Genomic DNA, 18236 nt, shown 5'->3' with positions numbered 1-18236 from the left:
TGAGCATGGTGGAAAGGTCATTGTTAATAAGGGAGAGCGCACGGGAGCACACGGGGAGGGCGCAAGCATGGCCGGCGGAGGATGGAGGAAATTATCAGCCCCTGGAGCGGAGGAGTGTTTGTCCCATGGGGTTTAGTTGAGCCACTTCTGTCATGAAGTGAGTGGCCTCAGCCCTGTATGGCAGCTGGGTGGGGTGAGAGAAGGTGACCCTGCAGTGGGGTTGCTCCATGGCTGGCCAAGGGCAGGAGTGGGGCATGGGGTGGGATATGGGGCTGCACACCCCACAAACAGGGCTTTGGGACAGCACTCAGCAGCTGCAAGTCAGACTCGTGGCAGGAGAAGTCTGGAGGGTTAAACCTGTGACCTTCCCCATAAGCAACTAGCAGGGAGACCTACCCCAGGCTCTGAGGCTGGTTCAGTGGCAAGAGGGCTCAGGTTCTCACCCCAGAATATGTGGCTGTTGCCATGGAAACGGGTGATGGTGAGGGGAGGAGTGTTGGTCAGCAGAGAGTGTATGGCACCTTGGGTTTTCATGCCAGTGGGAGTCTGTTTTCTGGGCTTTTCTGGAGTTCCTGTGGTCCTACAAAACAGAAAGGTTTGGTGGGCTGCTTTTGTTTTGGTTTGGTTTGGTTTTTTTTTTAGTTAGCTTTGTGGGGTGTTTGGGAGAGTTTGGGGGTGGGTGTCTCAGCTAGATCTACCCACTGCCCTCTCAGCTCCCACAATGTGACTGGTACAACCCCAACTTGCACAGCAAAATATGACTCCAAGAGCTCTGAGACCAAATGGGGACAACACTGCTTCTTCCTCTGCTCAAAAGCCAATCCTCAGGACCCCTAGGGAGAAGACCCTGATGTTCCCAACCTGTGGCTGGACATGGCCCCAGAAGATCAGGCAATCGTAGGGTGCTGACTGCAGATGGGGGGCTCAAGGTTTGAAAATGTGGCTGTGCACAGAGCCTTCAGCTTCACGTCCCCCATCCCAGGGATGGGCAGGGGCAGGCTGTGAAGAAGGACACATTTATCAGATAGTTCAGGAAAGCTCACAGAGCTTTCTTTAATTACGTTCCTTATTTTTCTTCTTTTCTGTCCTTCCTTCTTCATCAGAAGCCACAGAGCCATCACAGGCTCTGTGCATGGGAGAGTCAGGATTGGGGTTAGGTGGAGGGCTTTTTTCTAGAGACCTGGGTCCTTTATTTGTGTGCCTATGAACACACACACACATATACACACACACACTCTTCTCAAGTAATTTCTATTAGTGCAGCCCAAAGTTTGGCTCTCCAGCAAGCACTGAGGGAGGGTAGATCTGGGAGAGGGATAGTTATCTCCAGGTGCTTGATGGGGAAACTGAAGCATGGAGCAGGGACTTGCAGTCTTCATCCATGCAGTGGTTACAGGTCATCCCACCACTGACAGCATCCGACAAGCCTGCAGATGTCAGGGAAAAGGCGTCTGGGAGATTTTCTCAGGACTAGCCAGCAGTGGCCAGGCTCCCAGCTCTGTGACCCCGGATGGGTCCCCAACAGCCCAGCAGCAAACCCTACCACCAAACCTCCCTCCACTCCAGCTCCCCCACATAAATCACTGCCCTCCATTGGCTGAGGACCTTTTAAAAAGGATTTATTAGGGGGGATTTAAGCACAGGCAGTGATACGGTTTCATAAATCGAAAGGCAATAGCGCTCATCGTTACCAGTTCGTTCGGGGGGTGGCATCCCTGCTCCCCCCATTCCCACGGCCGTGCTAACAGCCTCCTCCCCGGCACCGCTGCCTCCGCCGCTCCCCTTCGCCTCCCCGTCTGTGGAGACCGCGAGTGTGGAAAATCCCCAGACAGGGAGTGTAAATGCTTGTTCTTTGTAAATGAAGAACATAATTAACATTAAATTAAGGTAATACAAATGAAGACAACACAGAGCCTGACAGGATGAGTGTTTGGGGAGGCAGTAGAGAGAAGTGATTCATATTTTTAATTTACTGTACAAATAGACTAGCAGGGCTGGGGGGAAAAGGGCCATCCAAGTGGAGTGGGGATTTTTTTTTTTTTTCCCACTGTTGTTTTGCTGTGCTTTAAGCACACAATGACTATTAAAGTCAACTGCCCATATAATAGGACATCTCCTACATGACTGCTCTCCGAAAGGCAGCTTGCTGTAGCAATAAATTCTAGGAGTGCCATCTGCTGGTGTGCACCCTCTGCCGGGCACACTTGCCTCGGCCACCTTTGCCTCGGCCACCTTGCCGGATCAGCCCCGGCACCTCGCAACTGCTGCAGAGCCCTGCTCCAGCAGAGCCCCAGCCACGGACCTGCAGGCGCTCACACACAGTTACCATTTTTTTGGTTGGGTAACAAACTAGAGGTTGAGGGGGTGGGTTTGATGTTGAGGAAATATTTTAGGCTTTTAAAAGAAACGAATCTCTGTTCTCCACCCCTCCAAGGTGCTGGGTTTCAGATGAGTGCCTCTTACCCAGAACATGGTAAAAATAAAAATTACTCACTTTAAATTTTTACCTGCAAAGAGATTGTTGACCACAGCCTGTGTGGACTGTGGGCTGGGCTGGAGCTGGCTCTGCACTTTAGGAGGTAAGAGCTGTGGTCTCAGCCCAGGGAGGCCCCTCTGCAGGATGACTTTCAACCAGGAGGGAGACAGGTTTACCATAGCACAAAGGTGTCCATGGGACTGTGGCACCTGGAGCAGGCACATATACACCACTGTTATGTCTTTGTTTCCTTCTGGGGATTCCTGCCATCACTGGGCAAAGCAAAAACAAAAGAAGGTGCCAAGAGGACCCACCCTGTCTGAAATCACCCTTCCCAGGCAGATGATGTCCTATGACAGTGCTGAAGGACTCATCTGCTATGCCAAAGCTGGAGGGTGTTTCACCATCTGGGGGCGTTCCTAATTTTGGGAGTGCAACCTTTTCTCTCCAGGTGACTTGTGTCCTGGCAGTTATTATCATGAGCAGTGTTCATGGGTTCAGAGCAGCCACACTCTCTTTGTCCTGTTCCTTTGTCACCTTTTCCTCTCCCCTATTAAGTTCACCTCCCAGGGTGCCTGAGGGCAGCTTCAATCGGTTGTCTGAAGCTTTGCCAATCCCAAAGTGCAGCCAGGGCCTCTTTAATCCCTACCACTGGGCACTGGGGAGGGCAGACCGGCTGGTGCAGGACAAACCCTGTATCCAAAGGGAAGTAGTTTTCCCCTGCTTTTGCCCCCTTCATGATTTTACTGAAGGTGTGTTTGCACACAAGGCTGTGACTGGTGGGATGTGGGGTGACCAAGTATGGACACTGGGAGATCAGCAGGATGTCCCATCCTGCAATCTCAGACCCTCCATGAGCACTGATGTCAAGCTTTGGCAGGGGCTTGGCTGCCCATCAGCCTGGACTGCTCCCCACGATGAGCTGTGCCAGATGCATCATGTCCTTGCCACTGCAGCCCCCAGCCAATCCCACTACTCTGGAGAAGAAAGTGGAGAGGCCTGGTGATAGACCCCTACACCATGCTGGCTCCTCTGCCAGTTTTATCCTGCCTTGAATGGCCCTGAGCAGCTGGGGCCTGCAGGAGTGTTTGTCTGTAAATCATGGAATCACAGAATGGTTTGGGTTGGAAGGGGCCTTAAAGATCATCTTGTTCCAACCCACTCTGCCATGGGCAGGAACATCCACTAGACCAGGTTACTCAATGCCTCATCCAGCTTGGCCTGGAACAGTTCCAGGGATGGGGCATTAACAGGTTCTCCTGGCAGCTGTTCCTGTGCCTCATGAGTAAAGAATTTCTTCCTAATATCTAATCTAATCCTACCTTCTATCAGTTGAAAGACATCCTCCCTTGCCCTGTCACTACACGGCCTTGTAACAAGTCCCTCTCCAGCTCTCTTGCAACCTTTTTATCTACTGGCAGGTGCTCTAAGGTCTCTCAAGAGCCTTATCTTCTACAGGTCAAACCTCAGTTATCTCAGCCTGTCTTCACAGGAGAGGTGCTCCAACCCTCCGAGCCCTCTGGCCTCCTCTGGACTTGCTCCAGCAGGTCCACATCTTTCATGTGCTGAGGGCCCCAGAGCTGGATGCAAATAATTCAGGTGGGGTCTCACGAGGGTGTACCAGAGGGACAGAATCCCTCAATCTCTCTATCATGTCTCTTGTGATGCAGCCCAGGATACAGTTGGCTTCCAGGATATGTAAGTTGGCATTTTAGGGTCTTGTCCACCTCCAGGTTCCAGAATCAGCCCCTAAAACCCCTCAAATTCATCCAGGCCCCAGGCTGCAGACATAGGGTCTATTTGCACACTGACATGACCTCAGGCAATGCTCCCTGTCCCTAGCAACCCTCTCCCATGGCTGCTGCACTGGAAGCATGGACTATCCTAGTGAGACAGGAGACAGACAGCTCTGTGGGGCAATGGGGCACTGCCCCAGCCCTACTTTCTCTACATGGAAGAAGGCAGGAGGCAGAGTACACAGCAACCTCATCCCAATCAAAACTGGTCCCTGATGGAGCCTCTGCAGTCAGGTGAGATCAGGGGGAGTGAAGGCATCCCTGCTGAGGTGACAGGGACAGTTCACTGTTAGAATACCTGGGGAAGCCAGTGCTCCCCTGCCTCACAGGGACTTGGTGGGTCCCCGGGATCTATCTTCCATAAGCCCATCCCTGCTAGAGCCATAGGAACTGAGGGCACTGGCAGGGTATGAATTCTTCTTGTCTTGTCTGACCATGGCCCAGGGCCACTTGCTGCCCCATCAAGCACCAGTGACGGCACAGGGACACCAGGATGTGTCCAGCAAGCCTTTATCAGCTTCCCAGCTGGCATGTGACCATTCACCATGAGCCAGGCACCCTCCATGGGAGTTTCCATGCAGGATCTGGAGATATCCACTGATGGGCTATAACCATGTCCTTGAGAAGCTCCTTCCAAAGCATTTGGAGAGTTCAAACCAGGGCCTTCTTTCCCATTCTGGTTTGTCTGGGGTGAGTCCCAGCTGTCTATGTTGGAGGTATGTGAATACCTCAGTGCTTAAACTCACCCACCCTTTAGCACTGGGCACATCAGGAGAAGGAACTTACACATTTGGAGAAAGCCACCTTTATCTTCATTTCTGCAAACCTTCAGAGGCTCAGGAGCATTTCCACGCATCCAAGTAGTTTCTCAGGCTCTTCTTTGCATCTTTTCCAGTTTTGCAAGGTCTGCTTGGACACTGCTAGAGAATACAGCCTTACCCTCACCAAATAGAACTAGTGCTTTGGGATCCTGAATGCAGAGAGCAGCTTTGGACATGGGGAAGCAGCTCAAAGCTCTTCCAGCTGTATCCTTCATGAGAAACCTGCAGCAGAGAGACTGGGAATGCCTCCCTGGGCAAGGCAAGCAAAGGGGAGGCCCAAATCCTGTTTTTGCAGGAGTACCAGAGCAGTGGCAAGAGGCAGCCTGGACGGACAGCCCCAAAACAGAGATCCTGCCCCAATAGCTCCAAGAAAAAAGCTGATGAGTTGCTAGTGTTCCATGAGCACAGGGTTTCCTCACCGCCAGGTCCTGATGGAAAGAGGATGGACATGTCCTCTGGCATGGTATCCTCAAAAGGGTCCCCAGGAGCAAATGCATCCAAAAGGCACCATAGAATTTGGAAAGTGACCTCCAGTCCTTGGAAAGAGGAGACTGCTGGTGGTGTCTGAAGCTCTGGCAGAAATGGGTCCTGACCCCACATTTCCCCAGGTGTGCCCCATCTCACCAGCCAGAACAGAGCAGTCCTTGGCTGTAAGGTAACACTCCAGCTCCTTGGTTGTTACAGGACCCCAGAATGGGGGGGTTGGTCCCAGGGGGGCTGTTGACTCCTACACAGAGGGCAGGGGTCATCTTCCAAGCTGCCCCACATGCTGGGTGGGAGAGATAGATAAATACCAGAATAAATAAATACAAGTGGCAAAGAGGCCTGAAATGATGCTGTCGTTTGCTGGGAATGAGAGACACAAGTGTAATTTAGGTTTTGATATTATCAAAGTCTCGCTGCTCTAAAACAGCAGGGCACTCAGTGCCTCATTAATAAAGGATAAACTTGGAGTCTATTTACAATGCACTTTTTGGGGTTATTTACACTCCATTATACATATGTAATGCTGCACATATTTACCGCTCTGTTCTGCTGCCGAGAGCAGCGGAGTCGGGAGGGAGGCAGAGTGGGAAGTGGCTGATGCTGTGGAGCCATGACCCCTGCTTTGATTGATGTCCTTTAAATGGCTGGAGATGCAGGAGAGCCCCAAGCTAGTGGCTTAGGATGGAGGTGACAGGACCAGGCACTAGGGACCCAGTATGGCCCAGCCCCCATGGGTCCAACACCCACCCACCCCCAGAGGCACCTGAGGGTTTTGAAGGAAGGGTGGGCTCCTCACCAAGTGCCCAAACACACAAGCTGTGGGCCAATCACAGGGTAGAAACTGGAAAAAAAGAGGGCTAAATTATTTGCAACAAAATAAATGATGGTTGCATTAGTACAAGAAGGGTTTGGCCACACAGCCCTCCCCACTGCCTGGGGTTTACCTCTTACCAGAACAAAATATTGTAGTTCTCCTGGAAACCATAGCTCCTGGAGGGTCTGCTGGCCTGGGAGCCCCCAACCCCATGGTATTTGTGAGAGTTGCTGTGGGGGTCCTGGGTCACACAACTGCCATGCTCACAGCAGTCCTGGGACACAGGGCAGCACCTCCCTCTGCAACACAGCCCCCAGGATTCAGGGCAGAGATGTGGGAGACCTCGTGCTTGGAGAGCACCTTGAGGTCACAACAATTAATGGGGTGCAGAAAAGGGTTGTGGGTGTATCCTGGATCCCTTTGTCCTCAAGGGCAAAGGAAGCAGGGGTCCCATGGGAGCGCTCTTTGGGGTCAGCACACTAGGCCAGGCAGCAAGGTGCTTCCAGCAGGCTGTGGAAGGGCACAGTGGCTTGACAGTCTCCCCTAGCTCAGACCTGCTCTGTGTCCCTTCTTCAACAGCTTCTGACTTTGCATGACCTGTCTGGGTAAGAAGTAAGAGCCTAGGAAACAACCTGATCACCCTCCCTTTGACCTTTCCAGCCTCTCTGGGGAGGAGGACAAATCCCTCATCCCATTCTGCTCTTCCTTGGCACTGGGGAGGCACCACCCATTCCATCACACTACAGCTGGCTGCCATTCCAGGCTGAACTTGCCAAACGATGGCTCTGGTGGCAATGGTCTTTATTAAACAGCTCATGTGGGCAGCTCTCGGCAAGGTTCCATACCCAGGAGTGATGAGACACCCCTGCCACAGGAGGTGCCCTTGTCTCTGTGGGGTATCTCTTCCAGAAATGGGGTCATGCACAGTGGTCAGTGCAACCCAAGTGCATCATCTTGGACAAAGACTGTGGCACAGTGACATGTCCTGGGAGACCCAGAGCTGACCAGGTCAGAGCAAATTGGCTCCCACTTTCTTCCCTAGCCCCGAGCTTCCTCCACCACCCCCATTCCCTCCAGCCCACCCAGATCAGGGCAGGCTGGAGCCCGAGCCCTCCATGGAGCTGCTCTCCAAGGTCCCATAGCCATCGAGCCTCATCATTCCAATGAGGTGGGCTGGGAAGGAGAGGACGGAGCGGCGGGTGGCAAAGATGTGACTGATCTCCATGAAGGTTTTGTTCTTGGTCTCAGGGATGATGAAGTAGACGTACAGGGCCACCAGCAGGCAGACACCACAGAAAACCAGGTAGCAAAAGGCACCAGTTGACATCTGGGGACAATAAGAGTAGGATGGGGCAGAGAGTCAGGCACCCCCAAACTGGGTATGGTACGGGAGAGCATCCCTTCCCATCACCCCTCCCTAGGCTGGCTCCGGCCAGCACTGAGCTGAGCCAGGAACATGAGCATCTCCCAGGTTAAGCCTGGCTTGGCACCCCGTTGTGGGGGAGCAGCAGGGCTGTGTTCATCCCCTTCCTCTTCCACAGCCCCTCTGGACTGGTACCTGCAAGAAGGGGAAGATGAAGCCAACGGTGAAGTTGCAGAGCCAGTTGAGGGACCCCCCCACAATGTAGGCAGCTGGGCGGTGCGACTGCGTGAAGAGCTCAGCTGTCATCAGGAAGGGGACACCAGCTGCAAGGGGAAGGGACAGATCAAGGATATGGGGGAAGGGCTGCCTCAAGCACCCCTGGAGTCGACAGGTCCTGTCCATCTCACTCCTGTGGCCAAAGGCCTGGAGCCCAGCAAGACTCAAGGTTTAAACTGCTGGTGCTGGGACAGCTGGAGGAGATGGGGAGTGTTGTGGACCGGTGTCCTGCCCTTGCCCTCCCTTTGGGATATGTCTCAGTGGGTGGGTGATGTCCCGCCTGACATACCACACTTGCACATTGCTGAGTGCTGAGGTCAGTTTCACAAGATGCGTTACTGGAAGTTTCAGACTGAATCTGAAATAAAAGTGGAATATTTCACCTGGATCCTCATTTTCCAATAATTTTTCTAAATGCTGATACGTTAAATCTCCTAGAGGTCACAGATATAGAGAAAAATTTTCCTGGCACCCTCCATAATGCCCTTTCCAGCCTCCCTTGATCAAAACAGTTTAGAAAATTTCCTTCTATCAATTAGCTTTTATCCCACTGTGGCTAATTTAGGCAAGAAAGAAACAACCACATTTCTGAGCATCAGAATTTCCCACAGGACACAGAAATGGTATTTTCCAACTGCTTTTCCCATGTATGGTGAAAAAACGCATGCGTGTGGAAATGATTTTCCAAGCCGACTTGTTACTGGACTAAAAACTGGACACAGGTTGCAACTACCTCTCCTGGAAGGACTCAGCCTCTGCTGCCATGAGAGCAGCAGCCATGGGTCCCTGGGACTGTCCCTGTGCTGGAGGGCAGGATCCAAGGTCCACAGGACATCCCAAGACACATGGGAATCTGGCAAGGGACTGTATTTGATGTGCCTGGAGTCCCACTGCCTGGAACAGGTCTGGCTGGGACCTCTTTATAAAGGATGCTCCATGGGAAAAGATAAACCAAAAAACAAGTGCTAAGAAGCAAGGGAGGAGTGGAGTCCCCGATGGACTCTTACTCACAGCTCGCCCAGAACAGAGATATATGTATTTTTTTTTGTTTTAAAACTCCTATTCATCATTGTTTGTGAACAATGAGCCATTAAAATCCTAATTAAAGATGTAATTACAGTGAATAAAGTCTGGGTTGAGGATGAATTACAGATCTGTTAGCAGCTCTGCTAATACATCAACTGGGTAAACCAGTCCAGGTTTCACTCCTGGCTGTTTGAGCCTGCACTTGGTTAGGGACAGGATGATGCTCATCAGCCCCACTTGTGATGGGAGGCACCTCCAGAGAGGTCTGGGTAATGCTGCCAGGGCTTTCATCCTGCTTGGCTCTGGAGCAGGGACAAGGAGGAGGAGGTAGAGTGTGCCCTAGGGATGTGTGGGGCTGGATGGGTTTGTGGGGGGTTTCACCTGTGGGGTGCAGCCCAGGGCCTGGCCACAGGGATGGGGCCAAGGCTCACGTTCTGTCACCTGCCTACAAATCCTGGTGGTCCCCTGGGACTCCCATCCCCACCCCATCACCCCCCTGCTCCCCCAGCCCCACCTGGTCCCATGCAGAAGCCAGCGATGATGCCGACCACGCAGGCGACGCTGACATAGTGCATCCAGGGCAGGGCAGCCTGTGAGGGGACACTGGGCTGAAGCCACTTGGCTCGGTGGTGGCCCTTGGAGACAGTGGCCACACAGGACACATCAGTGAGATGCAGACAAGCAATGCGTGGCTTGGGGCAAAAGTAGTGAAGTTCAGCCTTGGCCGAGATCTGCAGCGTTTGATGCTGAGATGTCCCCAGAGTCATGGGAACATCCTCTGGGAGCAAAACAGCAAAAGGAGGACCCTGCAAACCTCTCCACCTCCCCTGGCACTTCACAGCTGCCTCTCTGGTAACAACTATGTCTGCAGAAAACCTACCAGAAGCATCAGGACTTTTCTCACTTGAATTTGTGGTTTTCTTTTTTGTTGTTCTTTGTGCTAAAATTTCCATCTCCTTAACTCTGAAGGGAAAACATTACATGGAAGAGCCAGCTCACCTCTCTACCTGCATGATCCTCCCACCTCCCATGAGATGACACCCAGCCTTACATCACCCAGCCCCTGTTAATGCTCCAGCCCCAGCCCGGGGAGTGGCAGTGGCCCTGGGGGTGGCAGTGGCCAGACCAACCTGCAGCAGCAGGGAGACAGTGATGCCAGCCGAGCAGATGCCCATGGCACAGAAGCCGATGATGATGAGAGGCCGCCGGCCGACCTTCTCGATGGTGAAGCACTGTCAGGGGAGAGCAGAGGGATGGTGGGGAGCTCCAAGGTGGATGGGAGCATCCCTGAACCCCAGATCCAGCTGAAGGTGGGAGGATGCTCCTGGGCAGCCCCAGCTCAGAGCTCCAGGGCTGGCGCATGTAAGGTAAAGTGTGAGGAGTGAGCACTCATGGGGCAGGAGGGGGGTCCCACAGAGCCCCATTAACCTGCAGGGTCGGGGCTGACTAGGGTGATCCTATGGCTGCATTCCCACCAGTGCCAAGTGTAGGTGCTGAGCTGGGCACAGGGTGTTTGTGGGGCAGTGGGCAGAGGCAGGGTGTGGGCAGGCAGTGCAGCGGCTGGAGCAGGCAGGGTATTGACAGCAGAACAAATGCCTGTAATTTTATAACCAATCTCAGCATGTCCATCGGGGGCCATTTGAGGGGTTGCTCCCGAGCAATCTGGCTCTATGCCGGGCAGCTGCTGGGGGGCTGGTGCAGCCCCACAGCCAGGGGAGAGGGGAAAGGAACACCCTTCAGAGAGGCAGGGGCCTGCTCTGCAGTGGATTGAGCTATGGGGAGAGGGGAGAGCCCCCCACTCATTCCCGATTTTCTGGGAACAGCCACTGCCATCCATCTCTCTAATTGTCAGGGCACAGATTTAGTGCTGGGTGGCTTGGGATGGCTCTGGGTGACACTTGCAGATGGGACAAGGGACATAAATCTGCCCAGCCCAGTGCTAACTCTCCAGCTAAATGAGGGCTGGCTGGGCGGGGACAGAGCTGCTAGTCTGGGACCAGGCCAGCGCTTGGCTGGGGGGGCAGACTGGGACATGTGGCTCTACTAACAGAGTGACAATGAAAATGGGAGCCAGAAGGAACCTCTAGCCCCCTCCATCATCTCCAACCTGCTCCTTGCCTGGCATCTCTCCCCAACCTCCCTGCTACCCCAAAATTCTCCCACCCCTCCTAGATGTGACCCCCAGATTGAGCCTGTCTCATCCCATCTCCCATCCCCATTTCCCTGCCAAACTCTCTGTCCCCCCAGAAAAGAGGCTGTGCTGTGGCACAGATGACATCTGGGGATCCATTCAGCCCCTCCGTTTGATGGTGCTGGGAGCTGACAGCAAGGCTCAGGCACAGAGGGGCTGTGTCCATCTGTCCATCCATCACTCACCCCAATCAGCCCAGCGATGATTTCTATGACGCCGGTGCCCACGGTGGTGTAGGGGATCTGGGACGCAGGGATCCCAACGTTCTCAAAGATGATGTTGGTGTAAAACCAGATCTGCCGAGGAGGGGACAGAGCATGAGCAGGGCGGGCGGAACCACAGGGCACTTGATGAAACGAGCTGCCAGGTCTCAGCTCAGCCTCTGCAGAGCCAGGTCCTGGAGCAAGGACCTTGCAGAGCTTACAGCATCGATTCCTGAGAGCTGCATGCCGGCATTCACCACCACCACCGAGAGGGTCTGCCAGTACACAGAGCGGTCCCGCAGCAGCTGCCACACAGAGACCATCTCCATGGAGGAGAGCGACCGCTGCTCCTCCTTCATCTCCTCGATCACATCCTGCACATCAGGGGTCCCCAGGAACTGGTGCAGTGCTGTGGGGAGAGCAGGGGTCACGAACACATGTCTCCCCATCCCAGGGTGGATGCTCATTGGTATGGCACAGGGCAGGGGCTTGGCTCTGCCCTGGCTCAGCCTCCTCAGGAGACCTCACTGACCCATGGGGCTCAGCACCCACAGGAACTTAGGAAAAGCCTCACCCACAGTGATGGCACAACTGCATGGGAAGGAAGGGTTGAACCATAAGGATTGTGGTGGGCTGTGAGGTCTGTGTGTGGAAGGGTGCCACGAGGATGCACCTTTGTCTTGGGAGACCTTGGACAAGCACCCAGCACCTCCTGGAGCCAGTCTCCCCCAGGATATCCCCTCACCCTTGGTGGCTCCACAGACATCATTTCTCTCTATCAGCAGGTATCGTGGGCTCTCGGGGAAGCAGTGCAGCAGCAGGAGCTGGAGGGAGGCAGGAACAACCACCACTGACAGCAACAGGGGCCAGAATCTGTCCTGAGAGGAGTTGAAATAGGACGTGTCACAGGGAAGGCAGAGCAGGGTCCAGTACATGTGGGCTGGGGTATTGTGCTCACCTCGCCCAGCAGCTCCGGGAGGCTCAGGACCTGTGCAGCAAAAACGCCCAGGCAGATGAAGATACTGGGCATGAGGCCCAGGAAACCCCGCAGGTTCTTGGGGGCGATTTCTCCCAGGTAGAGGGGCACCACACTGAGACAGATACCTGGCAGGGACAGGAGTGACTGGGATGGGAGAGGCAGTGGGGAGAAAGGTGCCTGGCCAGAGACTCAGTGCATCTCCCCCCATGCCCAACATGATCCACAATAGGGACCCCATGGCCAGGGAGGTGGCCCTATCTGTGCCAGAGAACCCTCCACAGAGCCTGTGGGGAATATGAAGTCTTCTCCAGCCCCCTGGGAAGGGCCTGTAGGGGACTGAGCTGTGAGGAAGGGTCTGTGCACAGCCTACCTGAGTGGAGCCCTGTGATGGAGCGACCGATGATCACCATCTCAGGGGACCCCAGCTCCCGGCTGAAGCCCATGAAGCCACCGGCCAGGAGGACGAGGAGAGCACTGCGGCTCAGAGCACCATTCCTAGCAGGCACAAGCAGAAGGGCAGCTCCTCCAGTCCCACCCCATCCCTCAACCCCCCTGTCCCATGGTATGACACCCTTACCTGCCATACCGCTCCACCAGCATCCCAACCAGCAGGGAGCCCACCAGCCCTCCCAGGGCAAAGATGGAGACAGTCAGGGAGTAGAGGAGGGTCAGGGGGCCAGGGGTCAGCTCATGTCCGTACCGCTGGGACCACGTGGCATTGTAGAAAGCCTTTATGTGCTGCAGGGCAGAGACACACATGGGCACCAAGTGTACTGGGAGAAAGAGGAAGACAAGGGAAGACAGGCTCTATAGGAACAATGCCATGAGTTCAACAGCACTGCAGGAGATGCAGGGCAAGACAGGACAGGGGATGACTGCAATGTGCTGGTTGGGTTGCTCAGCCTGTTTCATCACCGGAGAGGCTTAATGGCAGCTTAAAGATGCCACAGACAGAGCTTGAGGTAGAGCAAGGAGGTTGTGGCCAGCTTTCCCCAGCCTCTGCCTTCCCTGGGGGACCAGTTTGGAGTACATGAACACAGCCTCCCATGTCCCTCCCATGCCATTCCTCTCCCTGGACTGCTTTCCATGGGTGACTGCCCAAGGAAAATGCCAGATGTGGGGATGCTGGGCAGTGGTCCCTCCACCCTCCTAGAGAGGGTTACAGAGCCCTTTTCCCTGCTCCCAGAGAGGCTGCCTGTCCCTTACCACTGCTGGAGAGTTCACCACGGCAAGGTTGTAGCCATAGAGCATGGAGGAGCCAAAAGACACCAGAAGGGAGACCGACAGCAGGGGGAAGGTGAGATGCTGGGAGAGAGGAGGAAGGATGAGCATGGCCCTGGTCAGCAGAGCCAGGGAACAAGATCATGTGTCATGAACTGTGTTGGGTCACTGCCCCTTCTCCAGTAGGGATGATTCTGGCCCAGAGCAAAGACCCAAATGTGACGGAGCCCTGAGCTGAGCACCTCTTCTTGCCAGTGCCCAGCATCCAGCCCAAACAATCCAGCTTCCCCATGGCTGGTCTTGTGGCTGCGGTGAGAGGCTTTTTTAACCCTGGCGAGGGCCCAGCCTGAGTAACCTGGGCAGCCCTGTCCCCAGCTGGGAGTGGGCAGCAGATGGAAAGGGGTAGGAAGAGGAGGGAGAGACACCCATCCCCTTCCCTCGATGGGGCACTCAAATGGCGCTGCTGCGAACGGCCCAGCACCACTGAAAGGTGCAGATCCCCAGGGAAGGTCCCAGCCCCCCCTCCCCAAACACTACATGCACCCACCTCCTACCATTGCCCCCACCAACACCTCTGTCTCCTGCCCCCGCTGCTGGGGCTTCTCAGCCCGATGGCCGCGGGGGAACAACCCCGTGCCCTGACCCAGCGCACCCCAGGGTCTGTGTGCCCAGGAGCGTTCAGAGCACTTCCAGCCGCAGGAGCACCCCTGGGTGCTGCACCCGGCTGTCTCCCCCAGAGCAATGGGCGTGTCCCATCCCCGCAGCGACAGGACTGGGACGGCGTGGATGCGGAGTGAGTCTGCATCCCACGGGAGCAGTCACGCTCCCCAGCACCCAGAGCCCGGCCCTCCTCGCAACACCCCCCCCGCACGGTAGCCGGATCCATAGCACCCAGCGGCTCCCGGCTCACGCACAGCAAATCCCCTCTAATCCCATCAGGAATCCCGAGCTGGGAAAAAAGGGAGGGTGGTGTCAGGCCATGGGGGTGTCAGGCCAGGGTCCTCGGGAATGGGGACACCGTAAGGCAGGAGGGGAGCAGGGATGGCGCAGCCCCCCCGGCCCACAGGGACAGCTCACCCCACTGATGTCCCCGCCGGGCCGCGGGGTCCCTTTCCCGACCGTCGGGGAGAGGCTGCAGGCGGAGCGCGGGGAGGGAGGAGAAGGAGAGGGGGAGGAAGGCAGCCCCCGTCCGGCAGCCTGGCTGGTCTCTCCCATTTTTAGATGGAGGAAGGAGGGGGTGAGGGAAAGGAAGGCAGGGCAGGGCAGGCAGCCCGGGTGCCCCGGGGCTCATTGGAGGCGCCTGAGCGGCCGGAGGAGGAGTCCGGGGACCTCCTCCCTCGCCGAGGGCAGGGGCAGCACCTCCGGGCTGCCCAGCCCGCTGAGGGGTTACGGCCAAGCCTGGGGACAGTGGGACGACCGATGTGATGCTCTGCCACCGCTGAGAGCTCCCGCATGCCCCATCCAAACGTGGTGGCCCCGGGGACCGTAAGCAGGGCATCACTGCACCACCCCCGAGGCTGTGGACGAAGTGGTGGCCCCACATCACCCAAGACCCCGATCACCTCCGGCCCCTCTGCCACCGTGGGGCTGATGTGCCCCAGTCCCTGCGGCTCGGGAGGAGGCTGGCAGTCACACGGGCATGGCTCGGGGAAGGTACATTTGCTGGACATGGAGAGGCACAGCCCCCAGCCCCAGAGAGGAGAGGAGAGACTCGGCTCATAGCAGCTCAGAGGAATCCAATTTTGCTGCGGCCAGGAGCTGCTTCCCCTGCTGCTAATGAAGTGCCTTTAATTAGCAGCCTAATAGCAAGCTCTTAATTTGCCGAACAGCCAGCTGAAAGGATGGGGACCCCACTAAGCCACGGCTGGCAACAGCTCCGAGGGCTTAAAAGGGACAGGTCCTGACAGGCTGGTCCCACTCAGGATGGTCCTGCTGAGCCGGGAAAGCAGAGCAGAGCAGAGCAAGCTCTCCCAGAGCAGAGCTGGGAGAGCCCAACAGGCACAGGCATCCAAGCCCGTGGGGCATGCTCAGCCAAAACCGGGCTGCCTGGGGTGAGGGAGAGCCCGGGCACCACATCCTCCCACATAGGATGTTCCAGCTCCTGTCTCCTCCCTCCGTGTGAACCTTCAGCTCTTCCTGAAAGCACCGTGCCCTCTCCCTCAGCCACCAGCCCTTCCCAGCTTCCCAGTGTTCAGCTTTTCCCAGGGCAGGCACCCACTCAAGAGCTCCTGTGTCTTGCCCAGACTCAGTTTCTCCAGGTCTTGATTGGGGCATCACCTTTACCTTTGTGCTGGGCTGCAGGGACCTCAGTGACAGCCACAGTAAGAGAGACCTGTAGGGAGCCACAGTTCTTCTGGGGATCATCCTAGTTCATTCCCAGAGCAGTAGGAGAAAGGTCCATTTATTGGACATTCCAAAGGGTGACCCAGCAGGAGACGGACATGCAGCCTACTGATTCCAGCCATGCCCACAGTACTTGCAGTGCTGCAGGGCAGCCATAAACACCCCAAGGATTCACCCCAAGCCCTGTGCTAAGACAAGGCAAAGCAGCAAATCTGGGGCAGGAGTTTAAGCTGGGCCATGGTGTGTCCTGCAGCCATGCTCCAACTCTAGTCATCCAGGTACATACATGGCTTATCCCTGGGACCAGCACCTGGAGGGTTAAATGTGCCCAGTCCAGTCGTCTCTGCCACAGTTGGAAGAGGAAACAGCAGCAGCCATCTCTCCTCCATTCTGGTACTCTCCTAGCAAGTACCACCTAAAAACCCTCCTGGAGCTTCCCAGCTCCTCTCCACTGAAGCCCATACCCATCCACAAGCCCTGTGCTCATCCCTGCAGCCACAGCCCTCTCTCCCACCACACAGCTTGGTGGTTCTGGGGCATCCTGAAGCAGGCACATCATCAGGACACAGTTCCAAGCCAGGGGGGTGGCCACTGCCTTGATTTAGGGAATAAATCTGGGTTACTGCCACTGGTTCCCAGCAGTTGCTGGGATGCTAGGAGCAGAGGTTTAGCAGCAGATTTAGAGGTGAGAAACTCATGTTGGGGTAGGAAGGGGGAGGAGAAAAGCCTGGAGTGATAATTAAGGGTCACTAGGGGGCTGGGTTAATTGGAGACACTCCTGTGACCTGACCCAGTGATGGTGGCACACGAGGAGACAAGCGCTGGTGAGAAACATCCACTGCTCTGTGCTGCAAGGGAGCTTGTCTCCACATTTTACAGGCATTCCTCCCCTGGCTCCATGCAGGCTAAAATACCCCCCATGGCTGAGAAAGCAGCTGTGAGCCCATAAACCGCCCTCATCCCCTCCCACTGTCACTCTCAGAGCTCCTGTCCCACTCTTGCCTCGCTGCTGCCCCAGTCTCCAGAGGCTCTCCCCACCTCCTCTCCTCAAGGCATTGGACACACAGTACCTGGGCATGCAAAGAAACCCAGGAGAACTGGAAGAGGCAGAACAGCAGGAGCCGGTCCCAGCACACATCCTTCACAGAGTAATGGCCAGGAGGACGGAGATGCTGTTGGGAGCCCCGAAGGCTTCCTGATAGTCCAGCTGTTCATGGTGTGGGCAGAGGCAGGATTCATCGTGCTCCAAGGAGCTCGTGTGGTGGGGAATGACAGAGCTAGCCCTGCTGCAAAGGCACAGAATCTGGTGCCTCCTGCCTCTTTTCCCAGCTCCCCAGGGACAGGTACTGGCAGCCACGAGCCACCCGTGCAGGACTCTACACCAAAGACATAAAACATACAACAAAAAAAAAAAGTACAGTGATTTCTGAAGGACTGGGGAATGCAGAGGAAGACCCACTGGGAGAGTCTGTGCCCTTTTCCAAGATGAAATAGAATCTCAGAGAGAGGACACGGTCTGCAGTGCTGCCTCTTGGTGTTTGCCCACCACCATCTAGTCCAAACTAGGTGAATTCCACAAGGAATCAGTAAGTGGCTCATATGAAGGCAAAAACATGCTTTGCTTAGCAGCCACTGACCCCTTTCCCCCCACTGGAGGAGAGGGAACTTGGCAGCCCAGGCCCAGCAGGCAGAGCTGCTCATGGACATCTCCACAGCTCTGAAGGTCAGAGCAGTTTGCCAGTACTGCCCTTTCAGAGTTGACACTGCAGAAACGGAGATGGTCTGGCAGCCTCCCTGCCTCACTGCCCCTCCGAAGAGAAGCCTTCCCTGATCTGCCTTTGTAAATGCCAGTAGGATGCTTTGGGCAGGGGACAGGGAGTTTTGGACACATCAGCTGTGTGACGTTAAGCAGGGGCTCGAGTTTCTTCAAACCGCAGTGGCCTCTGGAAGGAAGTCAGTCATGTCCCCAGTGAAAGCACTACTCAGGCTGCTATTTCTGCCTTGTTGAATTGGAAAGCCCATCTGACTGTTCTCCATCTGCAGGAAGGGTATTTACCTGTACAGATGAGCCCTTTTCAAGCACAGGTTTTCCTGGTCATATTCCTTATCCAACTTCAGTGGTCCCTGGCTCACGAGCCCCACAGATCAGCAACCTCCCTGGTGGTTTGGAGATTTCTATCTGCTCCTGCCAGCCAGATCCAGGTCAGCAAAGCATTTTGGAGAGAAAGCTCAAGCTGGGAA

The 18236-nt window shown here is 55.5% G+C and overlaps 1 protein-coding gene across 1 annotated transcript; it reads right to left on the bottom strand.

Annotated features, from left to right (window-relative positions):
* Nucleotides 1-7184: 7184 nt before the first annotated feature.
* Nucleotides 7185-14867, bottom strand: LOC126650844 (solute carrier family 2, facilitated glucose transporter member 9-like). The gene is made up of 12 exons (XM_050336132.1): nt 14730-14867; nt 13638-13736; nt 13009-13169; nt 12802-12926; nt 12411-12556; nt 12198-12330; nt 11674-11861; nt 11435-11545; nt 10189-10290; nt 9573-9648; nt 7952-8079; nt 7185-7720 (listed from the first exon to the last, which is right to left on the bottom strand). Exons 1-12 carry the CDS (start codon nt 14865-14867, stop codon nt 7481-7483), a joined length of 1647 nt encoding a protein of 548 aa, XP_050192089.1. The 3' UTR covers nt 7185-7480.
* Between the last annotated feature and the right edge of the window lie 3369 nt (nt 14868-18236).

Source organism: Myiozetetes cayanensis, unplaced genomic scaffold (genome assembly GCF_022539395.1).
Source record: "Myiozetetes cayanensis isolate MyiCay16 unplaced genomic scaffold, myiCay2020 scf10, whole genome shotgun sequence".
In the NCBI taxonomy this organism is placed as follows: Eukaryota; Metazoa; Chordata; class Aves; order Passeriformes; family Tyrannidae; genus Myiozetetes; species Myiozetetes cayanensis.
Note: the sequence above shows the minus strand (reverse complement) of the source record. Positions and strands in the feature narration are given on the sequence as shown.

Coding starts and splice junctions, on each gene's coding strand:
- LOC126650844 (XM_050336132.1), bottom strand. CDS start 14,867: ATGGGAGAGACCAGCCAGGCTGCCGGACGGGGGCTGCCTTCCTCCCCC. Junction 12,927..13,008: donor CTGGTGGAGCGGTATGGCAG/GTAAGGGTGTCA, acceptor TGTGCCTGCTAG/GAATGGTGCTCTGAGCCGCA. Junction 11,546..11,673: donor AGCTCTCAGGAATCGATGCT/GTAAGCTCTGCA, acceptor CCTCCTCGGCAG/ATCTGGTTTTACACCAACAT.